Source organism: Penicillium expansum (assembly GCF_000769745.1).
Source record: "Penicillium expansum strain MD-8 chromosome Unknown contig145, whole genome shotgun sequence".
NCBI lineage: Eukaryota > Fungi > Ascomycota > Eurotiomycetes > Eurotiales > Aspergillaceae > Penicillium > Penicillium expansum.
This window is the reverse complement of record NW_015971172.1, coordinates 113,569-131,951: the sequence shown is the minus strand read 5'-3', so window position 1 is coordinate 131,951 and position 18,383 is coordinate 113,569. Positions and strand designations below refer to the sequence as shown.

General features: G+C 51.1%; 6 protein-coding genes across 6 annotated transcripts; 1 reads left to right on the top strand and 5 right to left on the bottom strand.

Moving 5' to 3' along the window:
• Positions 1 to 696: 696 nt before the first annotated feature.
• On the bottom strand, positions 697 to 4,582 carry PEX2_043670 (GRAM and VASt domain-containing protein; the record flags this gene model as incomplete). Its single annotated transcript, XM_016741642.1, has 2 exons — positions 697 to 4,102; positions 4,176 to 4,582. 2 exons carry the CDS (start codon positions 4,580 to 4,582, stop codon positions 697 to 699), a joined length of 3,813 nt encoding a protein of 1,270 aa, XP_016603344.1.
• Positions 4,583 to 5,305: 723 nt separating this feature from the next.
• PEX2_043660 (uncharacterized protein) lies at positions 5,306 to 7,140 on the top strand (the record flags this gene model as incomplete). Its single annotated transcript, XM_016741641.1, has 3 exons — positions 5,306 to 5,329; positions 5,376 to 5,501; positions 5,563 to 7,140. The coding sequence occupies 3 exons, from the start codon at positions 5,306 to 5,308 to the stop codon at positions 7,138 to 7,140; spliced, it is 1,728 nt and encodes a 575-aa protein (XP_016603343.1).
• A 471-nt stretch (positions 7,141 to 7,611) lies between these two features.
• On the bottom strand, positions 7,612 to 10,559 carry PEX2_043650 (uncharacterized protein; the record flags this gene model as incomplete). Its single annotated transcript, XM_016741640.1, has 11 exons — positions 7,612 to 8,392; positions 8,454 to 8,692; positions 8,747 to 9,044; positions 9,099 to 9,314; positions 9,370 to 9,438; positions 9,490 to 9,677; positions 9,729 to 9,836; positions 9,901 to 9,977; positions 10,045 to 10,152; positions 10,227 to 10,319; positions 10,382 to 10,559. 11 exons carry the CDS (start codon positions 10,557 to 10,559, stop codon positions 7,612 to 7,614), a joined length of 2,355 nt encoding a protein of 784 aa, XP_016603342.1.
• A 799-nt stretch (positions 10,560 to 11,358) lies between these two features.
• PEX2_043640 (DUF803 domain membrane protein) lies at positions 11,359 to 13,805 on the bottom strand (the record flags this gene model as incomplete). The annotated part of the gene is made up of 2 exons (XM_016741639.1): positions 11,359 to 12,818; positions 12,893 to 13,805. 2 exons carry the CDS (start codon positions 13,803 to 13,805, stop codon positions 11,359 to 11,361), a joined length of 2,373 nt encoding a protein of 790 aa, XP_016603341.1.
• A 707-nt stretch (positions 13,806 to 14,512) lies between these two features.
• Positions 14,513 to 16,273, bottom strand: PEX2_043630 (WD40 repeat domain-containing protein; the record flags this gene model as incomplete). The annotated part of the gene is made up of 1 exon (XM_016741638.1): positions 14,513 to 16,273. The coding sequence occupies one exon, from the start codon at positions 16,271 to 16,273 to the stop codon at positions 14,513 to 14,515; it is 1,761 nt and encodes a 586-aa protein (XP_016603340.1).
• A 293-nt stretch (positions 16,274 to 16,566) lies between these two features.
• PEX2_043620 (proteasome regulatory particle base subunit RPT2) lies at positions 16,567 to 18,143 on the bottom strand (the record flags this gene model as incomplete). Its single annotated transcript, XM_016741637.1, has 4 exons — positions 16,567 to 16,820; positions 16,877 to 17,948; positions 18,008 to 18,073; positions 18,141 to 18,143. The coding sequence occupies 4 exons, from the start codon at positions 18,141 to 18,143 to the stop codon at positions 16,567 to 16,569; spliced, it is 1,395 nt and encodes a 464-aa protein (XP_016603339.1).
• Positions 18,144 to 18,383: the final 240 nt, after the last annotated feature.

Genomic DNA, 18,383 nt, shown 5'->3' with positions numbered 1-18,383 from the left:
AACGAGTCTTCAATATATAAAATGCGATACTTAAAGAATGACATCTGGCAGATTGATTCAGGCCGTAGAAGCGGCCGATTATTTTTGTTATCTACGCCTAGAACCTTTCGTTGGTTGAGGTTTATCCTCAAGCTCAAGCAACAAAAATGCTATTCTACTCGTCCGGTTTTAGGAATTCAAAGAAGGCCTTCCGGCATAGCCTATATTCAATATGTAAATCACATAGCATTAGCTCGAGATATTTACAGAGAAGCCCAATAGGGCGAAGAAAAGAAGTAGCCAGCACGCTCAGATAAACAATCAACAAGAAGGGTAAGAAAATTGAGTCCGGTAGTTCGTAGACCGGTAGAGACAAGATAGTCGGCGCTCATGTACATGTAAGGAAAGCCTGCCCATGTATCAAAGGACACGGCAGGGAGAGTTGGAATAACGACTGTGGTGTGTTCAGAATGAATGTGAGGAGGGATAAATATCAACAGCAAGGGAACAGCTCTGCTTGTTCCCATAGCTCCAGGATAACACCCTGACAAATGGTTGAGAATAAAACAAGTTTGTAAAGACAAGGAAATAGATTTTGTTTGGTGTTGGGAGAGGAACATTCGGGACTTTCTCTAAGAAGAGACAAGTTTCGAAATGAGATAGGGGGAGAGTTTGGTTGATTTTTTATGTGCAAGGAGGGACAAGCATTGATGTCCATCACAATTCAGACTTGACTGGTTCTTCGACTTCCCATTGGGCTTTGCGTTTGCCCATCATCTCCTCGAGGACCTCGAGACGTTGACGGGTGGTGCGGAGAGCATGGTCCATCTCACGGTCAGAGATCTTCTCTTCCCGAAGGCGCGCAGCGAGCTCACGCTCACCACTGGTACTAGCTCCAGATGACCTGCGACTCGGGTGGGGCTCAGGCGATCGGTAAACGTTTGGAAAGACCATTCCGTCCATCCCAACTCGGTCTTCCAGCCAGTTCCACAGCTCGGTCTCTTCGCGTCGCCACATCTCCTCGTATGCAGCCAGTCTCTGAGGCAAATTGTGACCAGGACAGCCGACTTCATGCGAAAGCATGGGCGGTGATGGCGAGGATCGGAAGAATGCCATGTAGAACAAGATTCCAATAACTAGGATAGCAAAGTTGCTACTCCACAACGGAGTGAGAATGCTGGTGAAGGGCTCCAGGAGGGGGCGGACTGGTTCGAATAGTCCCCATGATTCTCCCTTTCCGGCTTTGGGATCCACAGCAACCTTCAACGAAGCAGCTGCGGTCGACTCCCGCCGTGCGCCATCGCTCTTCTTGCGCTTTCCTTTGCCTCGTCCAGCGCCATTGACACGCCCACGGGGAATAACCCCAGCCTGCAGGGCTTTAACAATCTCGTTACCAAAAGTCGTTTGCCCATCAATGGCACCTTTCTCAATAGGACCCTTAAGCCAACTCTTGCCTGACCACTCAATAGTACAGGTCATGAGGAAGCGAGTTTGGTTGCCAGGAGCCCATGTGAAGAGGTACTTGGTCATGGTAGCAAAAACATTCCCACTGGGTACATCAGGTGTTTGCGTGCTCAGAGTGACAAGGACGGCCTTTTCAAGGTCCAATAAATCCAAGGTTTCCGTACTGATACATTTTGTCTGCCTCGGACCAATGGAGCCGTTGAGAGGTTTGATGTATGAGTACTTCCTGGTTGGAGCTTCAGTCGTCAAACCCTTTGGTGTTCCCTCAAACTGTAGCTCTAAACATTTCTGGTTGTCGGAAAGGAACTTGGTCATAAATTCGCCAGACGCTGGGCCGAAAACCAAAGAGAAGACCTTGCCGAGTGGTGCCGAGATTGTCTCGTCTTTGATGACTTTTTCGTACTGTCCGTTGGCGTCAACGTATTCGGTGGGTTCGTGCGTAGCCGGACCTGGGAAATCAGCAGGCTCCTCCTTGGAAGTGGCTTTGTCGCTGTTCTTTTTATCGCCATTGCCATTTGTGCCGGCCGCTGGCAAGGCTGCATTCGCGGACAGACTGGAGGCTTTGCGGCTTAATCCTTTTCGCACTGGCAATGATGTTGCACTGGCGTTGGCACTGTCACCAGCCTCAAAGAAGCTATCGGCATGGTCCCCTTCCTCGTCCTCGTCGTATATTTCATCTTCGTCGGTGACATCGCTCTCAGAATCGCTCTCCTCCTCCTCAACTTTCTCTGTTTTATCACCGGTACCATGGGCCACACGGGTTCCATTAACAGAGCTCTTGATGGTGGGGTGGTTGATCTTCCAGATGTTGACCATTAGGTCGTATGTGGACTCGCGACTGAGTAAACTGCGGAAAGTGTGACGCGCGTGGAGTGTCTGAATGGCAATCGCATTAGGAAACACCATGGCCGTACTCTCTTTTTCGACGGCAACAACCTCATCGAAGCTGATCACTAGAGTCGTGACCCATCCCAGGATGTTACTAGAAAAACAAATGTGCCCTTCTGAGATATAGATGCGGCCAGCAAGAATGATCTCACGTTGCAAAGCACAGCTGTAATCTTCGATAAGATAATCGTCTTCAGGTACACTCCGGAATAATTGGTGAAAGTCCCGATTGCGCTTTTTACTCGCAACCGCAAAGCCAGTCAACCGAGGTACACTGGTATTGACTCCAGGAGCACCAAGCGCAACGGCAGCGGCGCCAATCGCTCCGATTGTCGAGGCCGTGGCCCCAGACGAGCCTCGATGACGCCGAGCAAGTCTACTGCGCACACTGCCAGTGCGTCTGAGGCCCCCACTCAGGTCACCATCGATGACACTACCACTGGGGGGAGTTTGATCACCCATAAGTGGGCCATCTTTCGGAAGTGAGCTGGTAGACTGAATCTCCAGGGCGTCTTCTGTGGGGCCTGCCAATGAAGCTTCCGAGGGCTTTGCGTATGCTACTTGAACGGCGCGCGCTGCGCGTTTGTCTTCAAGTTTGGCAGCTTCCTCATCTCGCCGGGAAACAGCTGTGTTTTTGCGCTTGTCAGCGGGGTTACCTGGCTTTGTAATCACCACGCCGTCGGCAGTCGTGATTGACTCACCGGGCCGTGCGTCCATGTCCAGATGGCTGAAGTCCAGATCTCCTGCCCCAAGAGTCTCTACCGCAGATGGTCTCCCTTCGGCAATCTTGCTGCCGTTATCAGATGTTCTTTCGCCCTCCTCCGAAGTAGTTTCATTGAGAGATTTGTCAGCATCAGCAGGAGCAGTTTGAGAAGTTGGACGATTTCTCTGTTGTGCGTTAATACTGTTACTGAAGGAAGTCGCGGCGTTTTGCGCAACTGAAAATACCGAGGAGAAGAAACCGATCTGCTGGGTTGCAGGCGCATTCTTCACCCCGGGGGTTTTTTCTTCAAGAGGTGTCAGTGCAGACACTGATGTGGACAATTTGCTTGGGCCATGGGCTGCAGAAGCGGACCGCACCCGACGGTGAGATATCATGTTTCCAGAGGGGCTCACGGTAGTGACTCCGGAAGACGGAGAATTTTCAGAGTGTAGAGACTCGGGCGAATCAGTAACACTGTTAGTCATGATTTGCGCGCTGAGAGGGCGGTACTCAGTTGGTGTTGGGGGGGTTACAGTTGTCGCTGGCGCAGGAATAGCGGTATGAGGTGGGGTGTTCGGCATGGGACTCGCTTCAAGCGAACGAGGCTTGTCGTCCGTCAGATCAGTACGAATTGGCGCAGGTACAGGCGGAACATCGCCGGGGGCTGCCAGTGCTCGTTTCGATGAAAGACTGCTCCGCCGGCTGGCTCCGAACAGACCCCGCCCGCTCTTGTTGCCCCCAGACTTGGCCGATGAAGCCTCAGGGTCATCTTTGGCACCTTTCTTGTCTGAGCCAAAACCGCCTTTGAAGCGCCTTCCAGGGGATATACTCCGTTTATTGCCATTTGCGTCCGTGGGGACATCCAATGCCATACCCGATGTTGCGCGTCGGGACATTCTTTCACCCGGAATTAATTCTGACCCAGTGGCACTAGGACCGCTAACAGCTGACTCGGCATCAGCATCAGGGTCTTCCGTGTTTGCGGCATCTACAGATCTGGTCTTGAACAATGGGGAGGAGGAAGTGTAGAATCCGGCATGGGAGCTGTGCGAGGTGAGCGGTGGAGGCCTAATTAAAACCAAAAGGGTCAACGGATTAGGAGTAGTCCAAGATCATAAGATATATCAATTGTCCAACTTACCCATCTGGCTCTTCGTCATCGGTCAACAGACTATTGCCTTCGCCCTCCAGCGCAAAGCTCTCTCCATTCGACGATGGGGGTGCGGAGGTCCCATCCCGAGACTGGTTGGACCGACTTTCATGTAGGTCGTTTTCCAAGACCACGGTCGGCACCGCCGGCTCGTTGTTGTTTTTTTGGTTCTTCTTTTTATTCTCTTTCCTCTTCCGACGCGCCTCGAGTAGCTTTGAGAATCCAGTAGGACCAGCCTTGGGATCTGCTACTTCTCCGCCCTGGGTTTTCGGCCTTTCGAGGTGGGAATCCTGTGATGAGCGACCATTGCTTTCGATTGCACTTGATTCTGCAGATACTGTCCAGGAACGGCGCGATCTGTTTTCGCCTCTCAAGCTTGAAGACGAAGAGTCGGCCATGATTGAAAGAATGTAGAGGGAATGGGAATCGGGGGGGTTGGTGCGGGCAGACCGGGAGGTTTAAGGGAAAGTTGTCATGAGGTGTATGTGTTGAAGACTTTCTCTCTCTGTTCTTTTTAGGCGAGAGAACTTCCGTACGTCGACGGGGAGACAAAGTGAAGAAGAAAGAGAGAGGTGTTGAATTGCCCGATCCCCTGGAGCTCCGCAACTTAGTCACCCGCCAAGTGGTGACGGTCTGGAACTGAGAGTGTCTTTTGCTGTTCAATTGGTTTTGTTTCGATATTTTGACTGATATTACTTGTAGTAATATGTTTCTGGTTTATTTTACAATTCTACTATTTCCATTATTCCTGGTATTGCCCCTACTCCCTCTTATTCTTCATAGACCGAGATGACGGTATAGCTATAAGCATCTAATGCTTCAGCTCCGCTTCTCCACTGTTTAGAATGTGGATGTGACTTGACGTTTCGCTGCTTTCAGTCTATTTTAATACATATGTAGAGTCTACTAATTGTTTTAGAAATTTGATCTAGGAGAATTGTTTTCTTTTTTTCAAGGGTCATCTCGTGTACCTCAATGTACTCTGTGTGTACCTCGTGCGACTGTCAAATCCAAATTCACTTCGCATAACGTCACTTCTCCAACATTCCCCGGATAAATCCCATCAAAGGAATGCACCAGGTTTTTCTCTCTTAACGTCTACAGGTGAACTTATCTTCGCCATGGAAGTAGCTCCCTTGGCCTTGGTAAGACCTCAACCCCTCATTTTCAGCAAAATCTGACCGCACCCAGGCCCACACTCATGCCCGAAACGCAGTCCTAGAGACTCGCAAGGCTAACCCAGTCGCGGCCAGCGAGGAGCATGATCTAGCTGCTGGCGAATTTGCAACGGCTGCACAGAACAGTTCCGACCATGAGGTAAGTCTTGATTGAGTAGAAGATCTGCCTCCCCGCTCGGCTCTGAGCTAACGCGTCATAGGCCCTACGGACCCTACGTTTGCTCGAAACTCACCACAAGAAGCTTGCCGAAATCCTCCGATTCCAGCATGAACATCCGACAACTACCCATGCTGAAACAACTTCTACTACTGCCTCCTCAGCAGTAGGGACCCAGCAGACCGCAGCCGAAGCTGGAGCCACAAAGAGCGCAGGCGCGAACCAGGATGCACACCTACCACCAAGATTGGTGGGGAACACTCGTCTACCAAGTCGAGATGCATCCTCTATCGCTAGTAACCTGGCATCCGCCCGTGGAATCCCGTCGCACCCCCGGCGTGGATCGCCAGTGTCGCCAACTCTTACATCGCAACATGTCGCAGCAAAGATGACCGAAACACCTCCGAGGGCTAAACTCGGCGAAACAAGATTACGTGACGGACCAGTCAAAAATCGGCACAGCCGTATTTCTACACCTAGGCAACCATGGTCTCCTCCAACAGCCAGTTCCACAGAAGTTGTTTCCCAGCAAACTGTACCCTCCAGTGCAGCTGAATCCGGAGCATCAAAGGATAAACCTGCAATTGCCGATGAAGCATTCAACCGCTTCTACTCAGCCTTCGGGGGACTAGTGTCCAAGGTGTCGGGACCTTTGGCATTCGCAGGGATTCAGATGGGGTCTGCGGATCCAGTCCGCACTGAACAGAGCCGCAAGTCCTCAGCCGAGGTCAAACTGGACCGTGAGCATGCCGTTCTAGACCGGTCCATAACCGCGGGTGAGCCCGACGTGAACAAACTCTTCTCTCGAGCCGCGTTGCGGTCGATTAGGGACGGCTCTGGGGCAGGTCCCGGGAACCCAGCAGAATCATTCTATGTAGTCCCAACCACGGGTGGGACTATGTCCTACGCAGGAATCCTCACCCGAGCGGAAAAGCAAGCACGCAGGAACAGCCTCGAGGATGGCGATGATGACTTTGTGGATGCTCGAGAGACCCCCTCGTCTCCTGAAATGCGCCACAGTGCCAGTGGTTCGCGCGTATGGGCCGGACGCCGTGCCGTACCCGAAAAGCTTACCACTCCACAGACACAAAAGACAATGGAAGAGATGCAGGTTGAAAATGAGACTTTGAGGGGCTTGACTGATTCGCTTGCAACACGATTGCATATGTGGGAGGTGAGCGCACAAAACTCGTCGGTGGCGCTGCAGCAATCAATCCGAATGATACATCGCCAGACTGGGGGGACGCCTGATCATTTCCAGCCTTCCACGGCCACTACCTCTCCTCTTGCTACGCTGACTGCGCCGCCGGCTGCGCCTGATACTGACGCCCGGATCAAAGAACTCGAGGAGCAGATCCAGCGCAGTGAGAAGAAACTTGAAACTGCTGCTCATGAGAATGACAAGCTCAAAAATGTTCTTGGGCGATACCGGGACCGCTGGGAGAAATTGAAAGAGGGTGCCAAAACTCGGAGAGCGGAGGGTCGCTCTGGTGACAGTCAGAGCAATCCACCTTCGAATGGCGCCAGCAAGCCGTCGGAACTCTCGTCATCTCCAGATCCTGGTCGAGGTTCCTCTGCTGGTCAGGCAGGGCCTCGTGCTGTAGTTGATAACCCGGCATAGTCTCGCAATATTCATTCTCGGTGAATGGAGACGGCGTTTGGTCCTCTTGCGACTTGATCACTTCTATGAGATATCCCCATGACACTATTTATGAAGCTTCGGATCCAATTAGTTTATTTTCAATGAATATTTTAGTGACTACTAGGCTTCTCGTCTAATCCTAGACCAATAGAATTATGCGGAGTAAATAAATGACCTCGGCAGGTTAGATAGATGAAGAGATCATCACATGGTGTAAATTATACCTGTGGAGATACATTAGTCTCCAAGGCTATCTAGTCGTTAAGAATTAAGATAATATTAGAAGACGAAGACATAGGAGAATGCGACTGAATATCTGAAAATTCTCAAATCTTTGATTTCCAGATACAACGCAAGATATATACAATCAGTGATCTAACACACCAAGCAACACACACATCGAACTATATACTAAGAACTAATTCCCTTTCATCATAACCCTCCTAATAATCACCGAACAACAAACGTAGCGTTGCCACGAATGTCCTCAGAGCTGCTGCCCACAAGTACAGTAAACTGACCAGGCTCGACAACATACTTCATCCTGGTATTCCAGAGACCAATATCCTCAACCTTAATAGGAATCTTCACAGTGGTAGTCTTTCCAGCAGGAATAACCACCTTCTTGAATCCCTTGAGCTGACGATTAGGAACAACAACAGAGGCGATATCATCCTTGACATAGACCTGTACAACCTCCGTACCCTCACGAGTGGCATGTGTATTAGTCACATCAACGCTGACAGTGACAGTCTTCTCGGATGCCGAGATCTTAGTCTTGTCAACCTTGACAGTTCCATACTTGAAGGTGGAATAACTCTTGCCATAGCCGAAGGGGTACCACGGTGAGGCATCACCGAGAACGTATGAGTGGCCGAATACAAGAGTCCCGTTCTCATACTTGTGGCCCACGTCGCCCATGGAGCGGCCGGAGTTGAGGTAGTCGTAGAAGATGGGGAGATCGCCCACGTAGCGAGGGAAGCTGACGGATAGTTTGCCGGAGGGGTTGTAGTCGCCGAAGAGGACGTCGGCAAGGGCGTTGCCACCCTGCTCGGATGGGTAGAACTGCTGCACGAGAGCGGCGGTGGAGTTTGCGATCCAGGTGTCTGTGATGGGCTTGCCGCTTGACAGGACGACGATTGTGGGCACGCCGGTGTCGGCAATGGCTTTGATCAGAGGTCCTTGGGCGCCAACAAGAGATAGATCGTCCGTGTCAACGTGTTCGCCGGTTCTTTGGGTCTGTCAGTACTGAAACTTCTAGATATATCTTGGAACAAGGTCAGTTTACTCACGTTGCGTTCAATCCTGTCCAGAGTTCTCCTTGATCGCGCGACCAGGTTCCAACAACCACAACAGCCACGTCGGACTTCTTTGCGGCCGCAATTGCTTCTTCGAAGCCTGACTGGTCATTGCTCGCTCGGTCGCATCCCTGGGCATAGTGCACTTGGGCGTTGTCGTCAACTGCGGCCTTGATACCATCGAGGGGAGTGACGCCCCGGTATTGACTCTTGTAGACGACGTAGTCGCCATACTATGAGTTTTGTTAATATACTGACTGATAAGCGAAGTAGGAATGTTGACTTACGTTCATGAGACCACCAGCCATAGGCCCAATGACCGCAATGTCGCTCGACTTCTTCAGAGGCAGGATGTTATCGTGGTTCTCAAGCAGAATAATAGACTCCTTATCCAGGTCCCTCGCAGTTTTCACAGCCTCGGGGCTGTTAATGAGCTTATGCCACTCGTTCTTGGGTGCAGCAGGGTACGGGTTCTCGAAGAGACCCATCTCGAACTTGACCCGGAGCAACCTAGAGACCGCAGTGTCCACAACCTTGATATCGAGTTTTCCAGACTTGACAAGCTCGGGAATCTTCTGGAAGTTGCTATTCGGTAGTCAGTATCTGTAGTTGCACTGTGTGGGTTTTAATAGAACTTACAATGAACCACCTCCCATCTCAATGTCGGTTCCAGCAGTCAGCAGCTGCGTGGTAACCGCTGCCATGTCGATAGGATCACTCTCGCAAAGTTTGAAGTAAGAGCAGATTCTGTCACTTCCACCGGCATCGCTCATGACGAAGTATTCATATCCCCATTCTTCTCTCAGGATCTCGGTGAGGGTGTGGTAGTCGGAGACTGCTGGAATTCCGTCCCATCTGAAAATGGATATTAGAATGGCAACAACAACAAATCAGACCACGTTGGACTTACGAGTGGTACGCAGCCATGATAGACCAGGCACCGGCATCGATGATGGCTCGCTTGAAAGGAGGCAACCAGCTATGCGATGGTTAGTCGACTGTATAGTCTCTCATCTTAGGACCAACGTACGTTGTGCGCAACTCTCTTTCACCACCGTGAACTGGGCCAGTATTGAGTCCCTGCTCGGGGGCACTGAAGCCCGCAAAGTGCTTGACCATAGCTGACACATTCTTGCCCTGCACTCCCTTGACGTAGCTATAACCATATTCGCCGGAGAGGAAAGCGTCTTCGGTGAAGGTTTCTTCGACCTTTTGACTCTATTGTTAGATTCTTTGTGCCAAATGTATTGAAATATAGATGAGACTCACCCGACCAAATCGAAGCTCACGGGCGAGATCGACAACAGGAGCGAAGAGCTGGTTAACACCAAGTGCTTTGGCTTCTTGTGCGATGATTTCCGCCATTTTTTCGACAAGCTGCACAATACTGTGTTAGCCCCCGAACAGTATGTACGGCAGTGCACGTATAATGGCTGCTTACATCCGTGTTCCACGAGCATCCGTAGGCAATAGGCGAATTGAAGATGGTGGCATTGCCAACCAAGAATCCGTGGATACCTGGTGCAAAAAATGTCATGAGCTTTGGATCCAATGTAGCTGGAGAATGTATTATCGGTGTACATACCCTCAGTCTGAACAATTGCAGGAATTCCCAAAGTGGTGTTGTGGATGAGGTAGTCCTGGGCTATCTTGATGTTGTCGGAGATCCAATCCCAAGAAACCGGGTATCCAACTGCAAAACATTAGCATTTGTGTTTCTGTAAACTGATGAAAAGGGATTAAATAGCTAGACAGAGGACTTCATACCATAAAACATGCCTGCCTTCATCTCCATGTTGGTGACCAGGCCAGTGTAGTTGAATTCTCCCGAGGTTTGGTTCATCCAATTCGTAAGATCACCTGCACAAGAATGCATTAGCAATTAGAACTTTTGTATTGCGACAATTGAGATCAAAGCATACCTTGAATCAACTGGGCCCTCTTGTCCTCAATGGTCATCCGGCTGAGCAAGTCCTTCACTCTCTTTTCGACTGGAGCATTGGCATCCTTGTAGAGAGGGCTGGATGTCGGTTTTCCCAAAGCTAGGGCAGCAAAGAGCTGCACGAGCAGCAGCCCATTGGAAAGCAGATTGGCCACCATTTCGAGAAGACAATCAGTTTTTGTCCAAACAGATTGGGTTGAAGAAAAATAAATTCCTGGGGAAGCTCTTCATATAAATTCATGCAGGCCCGCAATTTACTCCCTTGCACTGTGGAGACAGGCGATTCAGGGTATAGACTAGTCAGTCGCATTGCATGTGAGCAACGCACGAGGTCATACCATTTTGCATCGGAAATGAAGCCGTGTTCAGTACCGAAAGCTCCAAAGTCATCAAGCTAGTCTCAACGGCTGCAGTAGTGCACTGCTTGGCGCTGTTTGAACCGAGCTAGCACTATCAGGAGACGGAGCAACCCCCCGCCTCCACATTGGCATGGCATTCTGGGGTTGAGGGGAAAGGATTATTGGCTGTCCGGTTAAATTGACTTGGAAAAAAAACTAGAACAGCCAACGCATCCTGGGGTAGCTGACTACCTTCCTGGGGTGGTGGTAGGTGCTCCCAACTTTTTCTACCTATTAGGGCTGCCCATTTTACCCGGGGGATGAAATATTCCCGGAAACCGGGGGTGAAGAATGATGTGATCACTATGGATAAATTGAAGGGATAAGAGGCTAAAGGTAAGATTGGTGGCTAACAATTCCGAACCCTCCTTTGTGAGGGAAGTATACAGTGTGAAAACAAAGAAATGATACATCGATAATTCTTAAACATATACCAGCAGAATGCAATGCAAATTACAAGAATATACCGACAGAAGTCTATCAGAAAAAAGCGCAAAGAGGGGTAATCAAGGAAAGAGGGGAGGTGTATATGCATCGGAGCTAGGGACTTTCGAGTTGATTATCGCCGAGATTCCGTCTCGATCTCAGAATCACCGGCGTTGTGGCTTGGCTCGAGCTGTGTCTCATTCTCGGGTGTTGGCATTCCCGCAGCAGCAATACTGCTCTGAGTTTTCCGGAGAGCACCACCCAGCCACGCAAGCCCACCGCTCCACGAGTCACTCAAGCTGCGAAGACGGGTCGCATCTTCGTTGGTGAGTGGTGCCGGTACGGTATTAATTACTGGTGGCACAGCTGACGTCGAATGGCCAGCCTCCGCGGGGCTGTCCGATAGGTTGGTGGCGGACTGGAGTCGAGCAGTTGCAAGTGAAAGCGCCGCATCACTGTTTCCCTCGAGGGATGGATCTGCAAAAGCGCCGTCGAGGTGACGCCGACGTCCCAATCGCCGCCTTGTCCGATCCTTGAGAGGACTACCATCGCCACGCCGGATAGAATCGGCGACCACGGCAGTGAAGCCACCGGAAAGTGTGGGAAGAAGGGGCCCAGGGGAGAAACGATGAGAGATGGAGTTACGCAAAGCGCGTCGCGATGGTGTTTCGAGGGTAGCCTCGTTGCGAACGGGGTGGCTGGCTTGATCTAAAAGCGTGGGGGTTGAAGCACGTCGGACAGTACCGGTACCGGCGTTTCCATTGGCCCCCGCCGTTTCTTCAATACCAGGTGCAGGAGGGAACCGTAGGAGGACTGTCGAGGCTTGTGGTGTCTCGTCTTCATGTGCGGGGGGAGTAACGGGGCGGATATCAGACTGCTGTGTCACGACAGCCTGATCCTGTATGTCTGCCCATGGGTTGGACATGCGAGATGGGGGCCGCAGTGGTGATGTGAAGTCAAACGACGGAGCAGACAGAGGAGATGCACCGATTAAAGATCCATGAGGCGAAGAGGGCGCGGCCGAGAGAATGCCTCTAGGGGTAGACTGATCATCATCAACTCCATCAATGGCTTGGCTCAATATGGACCCCCGTGGGGACTGTGGAACGTCATATGGTGCTTCTCTGGAAACATCTGATGCCTTCGGCAATTGATGTCCAGGCGGAGACAAATCAATTCCGTCATGATACCTTTCGCCATTGACTAAACCAATGGACCCCTCCTCGTCTTCAGATGAAAATGACGACTCATCGTCGGCGCGGACTCTACCGCTCGTGATGAAGGAAACCCCGAGGAAAGTCAACACACATCCGCCAACAAACTTTGTCGCGCGCTCAGTCGTTATCGATTCAAAATCACGGTAAAGGACCCCACTTCCGATGATTACAGCAAGAGTGAAGAGAACAAACTGTGTTGGGATCACCTGCGTGGAGTCGAAGCGTTGCAGAGCGCGATTGATGTATCGGATTTGCATCAATGCACTGGCGACGAGGACAAAGACAAGCAGGTACGTTATAGGGAATGTAATAACGTGCCACAATGTGCCAGACAGAAGCGAAGAGACTCCCTTCGTAGAAAGAGCTGTGTATCCGCCTATTATATGCGTTTAGCAACAAGACCAAGAAGAAACATGCCCCGAAACTAGAGATTACTAGATGTAGACTTACCAAATAATGCAACGAGCCCAACATCAATAAGAATCGATCGCGAGCCGTACGGGTGGCTTGCCCACATGAGACCGATAATCAACGATGTGGTCAATCCGAGATAAAGCAGGAACTCCCATCGTGTGATGTTCGCCCATATTTCATCAGGTCCAATTTGTTCCTCGGATGATTTGGCACTGAGAACCACAACCACAGCACCAGCAATAGAGACGAGCACGCCCCAGAGATCTCGCTTGCGGAATTTTTCCTTGAGTAGGCATGGCGCAATGATACAATTCGATATCAAAGCCACAACTCCCAATGGCGAAACAATCGAAGCCGGTGCAAAGCCGTAGGCCATGAAATTGCCCATTTCCCCTACAACCATAAGCATGATTCCAGCCCACCAGTATGGAGACTTGAGGTAGGATTTGCGGTTGCCGTATGCGCCATCCTTGCTTCCAGTGCTAGTGGCCCGCGAGCTCGAACCAGTGTTCCTCCCCTCGGTGTCGTCGCCATCATCGTCGCGATAAGGTTCGAAATCATCCTGATCAGAGTCTCGGTATTGAGCCTGGGATCTTCCCCTCGACCCGGCGCGGGTTCCATTGTTTCCATATTCCCCGTTGCGATTCTTGTCCTGCTCCCATTCCCTTGTGATCCGAATATGCGCGTAGCGTTGGATATTGAGAGCCAACGAGATCAAAACATTTCCGCATAAAGCCGTGATAATTCCAATCAGCGATGACCATTCATGCATGTTTCCCCCGTTACCCCCATCGTGGTCATGGGGAGTTCCTGAGGTAGAATTTGATGGTGGGACGAATAGTTGGTGGATAGACGAAGCTGCGAATGTGGATGACCTCGACGGGGAAACGGCGGAAGAAAGAAGACCAGGCAGCAGGCTTGCTACCAGCGATGACTGTGAGGATGCCATCCGTTCGTCTAAAATGATGCGATCCTAGTACTCGAGTACTGTTTATCGCGCGCTTTGGCGGGGAAGCTTGTTTAATTGTCAAGCACCCCTTATACACCCCAGTTCTCCGGCGGGTAAGGCCGATCAAAACGAGCCCCCAAATTCAACGGTTAGCATTTGATGTCAAGTTGCAAAAGACTGCATTCTGTTCCGGATAATCCGACTTTATCGCGCAAGGATTATCACGACCGATAAGGGTAGTGAATACGAAGAGGTTTGGGTAGGCACAGAGCGGAGGCGCGCCGCGGAGAGAACTGATATGTCAGCACCGAACAAAGTCCCGGGGGAGCCGTTTTCCAAAGCTTCTGAGGATCATTGGAGCCTACGCGGTAAATTAATGTTCCACGGCGCAGATACGAATTGAATCAACGCCGAAGGCGACGTTTGCGCGAGGTCAATGCTCGTCCGGTTCTTTTCATAACTATCATTGGCGGTTCGGGCGGGCAGTTAGGGATCGTCGGGCTCTTGGGGGACGTCATGGCGCATAAAAGAGGGGACAACCCAGAGTGAATGTAAGGAGCCGGGTCTGTGGACTTGGAATCCCTATGAAACTAGAAGGTATACTACATGTTGTATATTGCATAGGCAACTGAATTTAAGTCATTGCAACTCAACGAGGCGCTTTTGATACCAAAAATCATAGTGAATAGTGTACATCTCTATACCGATCATCGCTTTGCTTTCTTTTTTTCCGGTCCTTGCTCTTCATCACTAAGTTCCGCGTAGATGGCCTTTGGTTGTGTTTCCTTGTATGCCTTGGTGAAAATAGGCTCCTTCTCCGCCTGGGTGGCATATTTCAAGAGTGCTTCACGTGGATCCTCGTCTCGCATGGAACTGAGTGGAATATGCTCGAGGATATGCTTCTCATCCGGGGTGTTTTTGGCAAACGGCGTTTGCACCGGCATATGCGGTCGGCGAGGATCCCGAGAGCGACCAGAGGCTGTAAAGCCGACTGTAGGATGACGAGCAGACCTAGTTGCCGAACTGTAATGCGGAACTCCGTTGGAACCGACGACCACCGAATCACCTGCCAATCCCTGGTTCAAGTCCGCAGTGATAGCAATTTCATCGACGTGGCGGAGTTTTGGTGCCTTAGACATGACCGTCGCTGCGCCCTTCGTGGACATGGTCGGGTTATAGAGGACGTGGGTTTCGGCATTGGCGGAACCCGTCATAATCTGGTTGAGCTTTTCGTGCCATAGAACAGTAATCAAAGGCGACCCCGGTGTCACGGGAGTGACGAGCTCAGGCTTGAGAGTAGCGGGATTGAGGATATGCAAATGGCCGGTGTCAGAGCCTGTGATGATATTGGCAGATGAAGGAGAGAACTGAATGTTGGATGTTGGGTAGCGGGAAGATGTCGAGGTATGTGTGACGGTTGTAACTGGAGTCTTGAACTTTCTGGTATCCCAAAGCTTGATCGTATCATCACCACCTCTGGTGATAACAAGCCTTCCGTCGGAACTGATGTCAAGACCACTTGTCCATGTATCTTTGACATGAGCGTCCCGGATTTCTGCGCTGGGTCTTGTGTATGGACCATTTCCACTCCACATAACTAGGCTCCCATCGAGACCCGCACCTACCAGAACGTTGGCGCCTCCTTGTTTCGGGGAGCCCCATGCGATGGCAGTCATCTTAGTCCGACCAGCGGAGCCAGCCGCCCGTGATTTGTGCACGATCACCTCCCTCTGCGAGCGACCAACATTGACATCCCAGATACGAATTGTGCTGTCGGTTCCGGCGGTTGCGCATAGGTTAGGATCAGATGGGTTCCATGCGCCACAAGTAACCTCGGACACATGTCCTTTGGTATGGTGCAAATCTCGTAGATACATATCTCCCTTCACAAATTCTGTGAGTGTCTCCCCATCACGGCTGAGAATACGTGGCTGCGCAGTGGCGGTCACAGCTAGAACATAACTTGGGGAGAGCGGATTGAACGCGGCGTAGTGTATGGCGTGGGTGTCCTGGGCTGCCGTGGCTTTCTTGGCTGAAGGATCGACGGACTTGAAAGCTCGGAGTGTAGATGGAGTCATTGAGGCAAAGTCAAATAGTTTCAGTGTGCAATCGGTAGAACCTGTGATTAGTCGGGCCCCCGAGGGGTCCACGGTCATGGTGGTCACGGCACGCTCATGAGCCTTAAGAACGAGCTCATGCGATACGGGAAATTCATCCTCGTCATCATCTGAATCGTCGGAGTCTTCATCGCTATTATCATCACTGTCTTTTTGCTCATCGTCGCTCCCTCTTGCTGCTGCGCTAGGGGCTGTCATGCCAGTGCTTAGTTCATTGCCCTCGGGTTTTGGAGCCGAGACATCGACACGCTTGGATCGGCCGATCTGGGACTCAACATCAACAGATTTCGCCTGCTTCCCAAAGCTGGAAGGGAAGAACTTGTTGAATGCTTCCTCATCGAATTCATCCATGATTGAGTGTGTGAGAAACTTTGCGACAGATGGAGAGAGGCTTCGACCTGATAGTGAGCTTGTTTGCAGTGTTTGCAACTTGTGACCGATAAGCCGCAGTTATTGGCGCAGAGCTACAACAGGCGAATTATCTACTTTGATGTACGTTTGTTGATAAATTTAGGGAAATTGCTAGGCGGTGCGCCCTTGAGATTGATTCGTCACTCGATTATTACAATACACAGGGACCTAGCTGAGTACAGGTCTCCAGCGCAAGCACTCCGGCACTCTACCTTCAAAAGAATTTCAAGCGCTTACAAGTACAGACCCTCCACAGGACCACCGTCCTGCTTGGTCTTCATGATGCGCTCACGAGCAGCCCGGAAATCGTCCATCTGAACCCTCATCCGGCGCTCTCTCAAGGCCATCAAACCAGCTTCGGTGCAGATGGCGCGGATGTCAGCACCAGAGAGATCGTCCTTCTGGCTGATGAACTCCTCAAGATCAACATCATCACCGAGAGACATCTTCGATGTGTGCAGAGTGAAAATCTTCTTCTTGGTGTTTTCTAAAAGATTGTTAGTAAGCCACGACGAAGCACTAGAGATCAAGGGTACCACTTACGGTCTGGATTCTCGAAGAGAATCTTACGGTCAATACGACCAGGTCGGATCAAAGCTGGGTCCAGTGTTTCAATCTTGTTAGTGGCCATAATGACCTTGACGTCACCACGATCATCGAATCCATCCAGCTGGTTCAAAAGCTCCAGCATGGTTCGCTGAATTTCTCTCTCACCGCCAGATTGTGATTCGTATCGCTTCGTACCGATAGCATCAATCTCGTCAATGAACACAATTGATGGAGCATGGTCAGCAGCAACTGAGAAGATCTGGCGAACCAAGCGGGGGCCATCGCCCAGATATTTCTGGATCAGCTCACTGCCGACAATGCGGAGGAAGGTTGCGCTGGTCTGGTTGGCAACAGCCTTGGCAAGTAGCGTCTTTCCGGTACCTGGGGCACCATAAAGAATCACACCCTTGGGGGGCTTGATACCCATCTCTTCGTACAGCTCGGGGTGTAGCAAGGGCAGCTCGACGGATTCTCGAACTTCCTGGATTTGCTGCTCCAGACCTCCAATATCGGCGTATGATTCTGTGGGCGCCTTGTCCAACTTCATCACCGAGACGAGGGGGTCAGACTCTTCTGTCAATACACCGACGACAGACACTGACTTGTGGTGTAGAAGAATGCTGGCGCCCGGCTCGAGGAGATCTTTATCGACGAAAGACATGATGGAGACGTAGTACTCAGGGCCGGTGGCACTTGAGACAATAGCATGGTCATCATCAATCAACTCTTCTAAGTTGCCGACGCCCATCGGGCTGCCTCGCATGTCATCGACTCGACTCCGCTCATCGGCGTTTCGATCCATCACATCCAAGTCACCACCTCCCCTGGCGGGATCTTGGGTGGCCTGGGCCTTGGCTTTGCGCATTCTTTCCATGTTCTCAACGTATTCTTCTTCTAACAGCAGGTGGTCGTGAACACGCTGCATGCGAAGGTATCGTAGCTTGCATCGCGATGTAGGGTAGATATCGGGGAGCTTGGACGCAGTGCTTGGGCCGGCAGCCTTGCGCTTCTTCTTTCCAAGACGAGTGGTAGGTGGTGGGGGAGGTTCGTACTTGGGCTTATCCTTCTAATGAAAGAAAGATGGTCTCAGCGCTAGTTGTGCAGTAGAAACGAGTAGGAACATACCTTCTTATCCTTGTCATCGCGACCATCGCCTCCAGGGCCGCCGCCCAGGTTAGACTGCTGTTGACCCTAGTTTTGAATGTTAGAATGCTAATCGAGATAACCTCCCAAAGGCTGGCAAGATTGGGACACTCACCATGTTTGTCAGCCACCGAGAGGGAGACAATCAGAATCCCTAGCGTGAAGTTGCAAATGAAACTAAAGTAGGGTGAGTCCCGAGCTTTGAGTTGGTATTAAATGATGGAAAACACGAGTCGAAAGGGATGGATTGTCAATGCAGATGTGGTGGTATCGCCGAAGGTCAGACACTGGGCGAGCTGGAAGCTGTTAGGTCCACACGTGACTATCCAGGCCTCAGGCCGCCACTGCGTCATTCGCG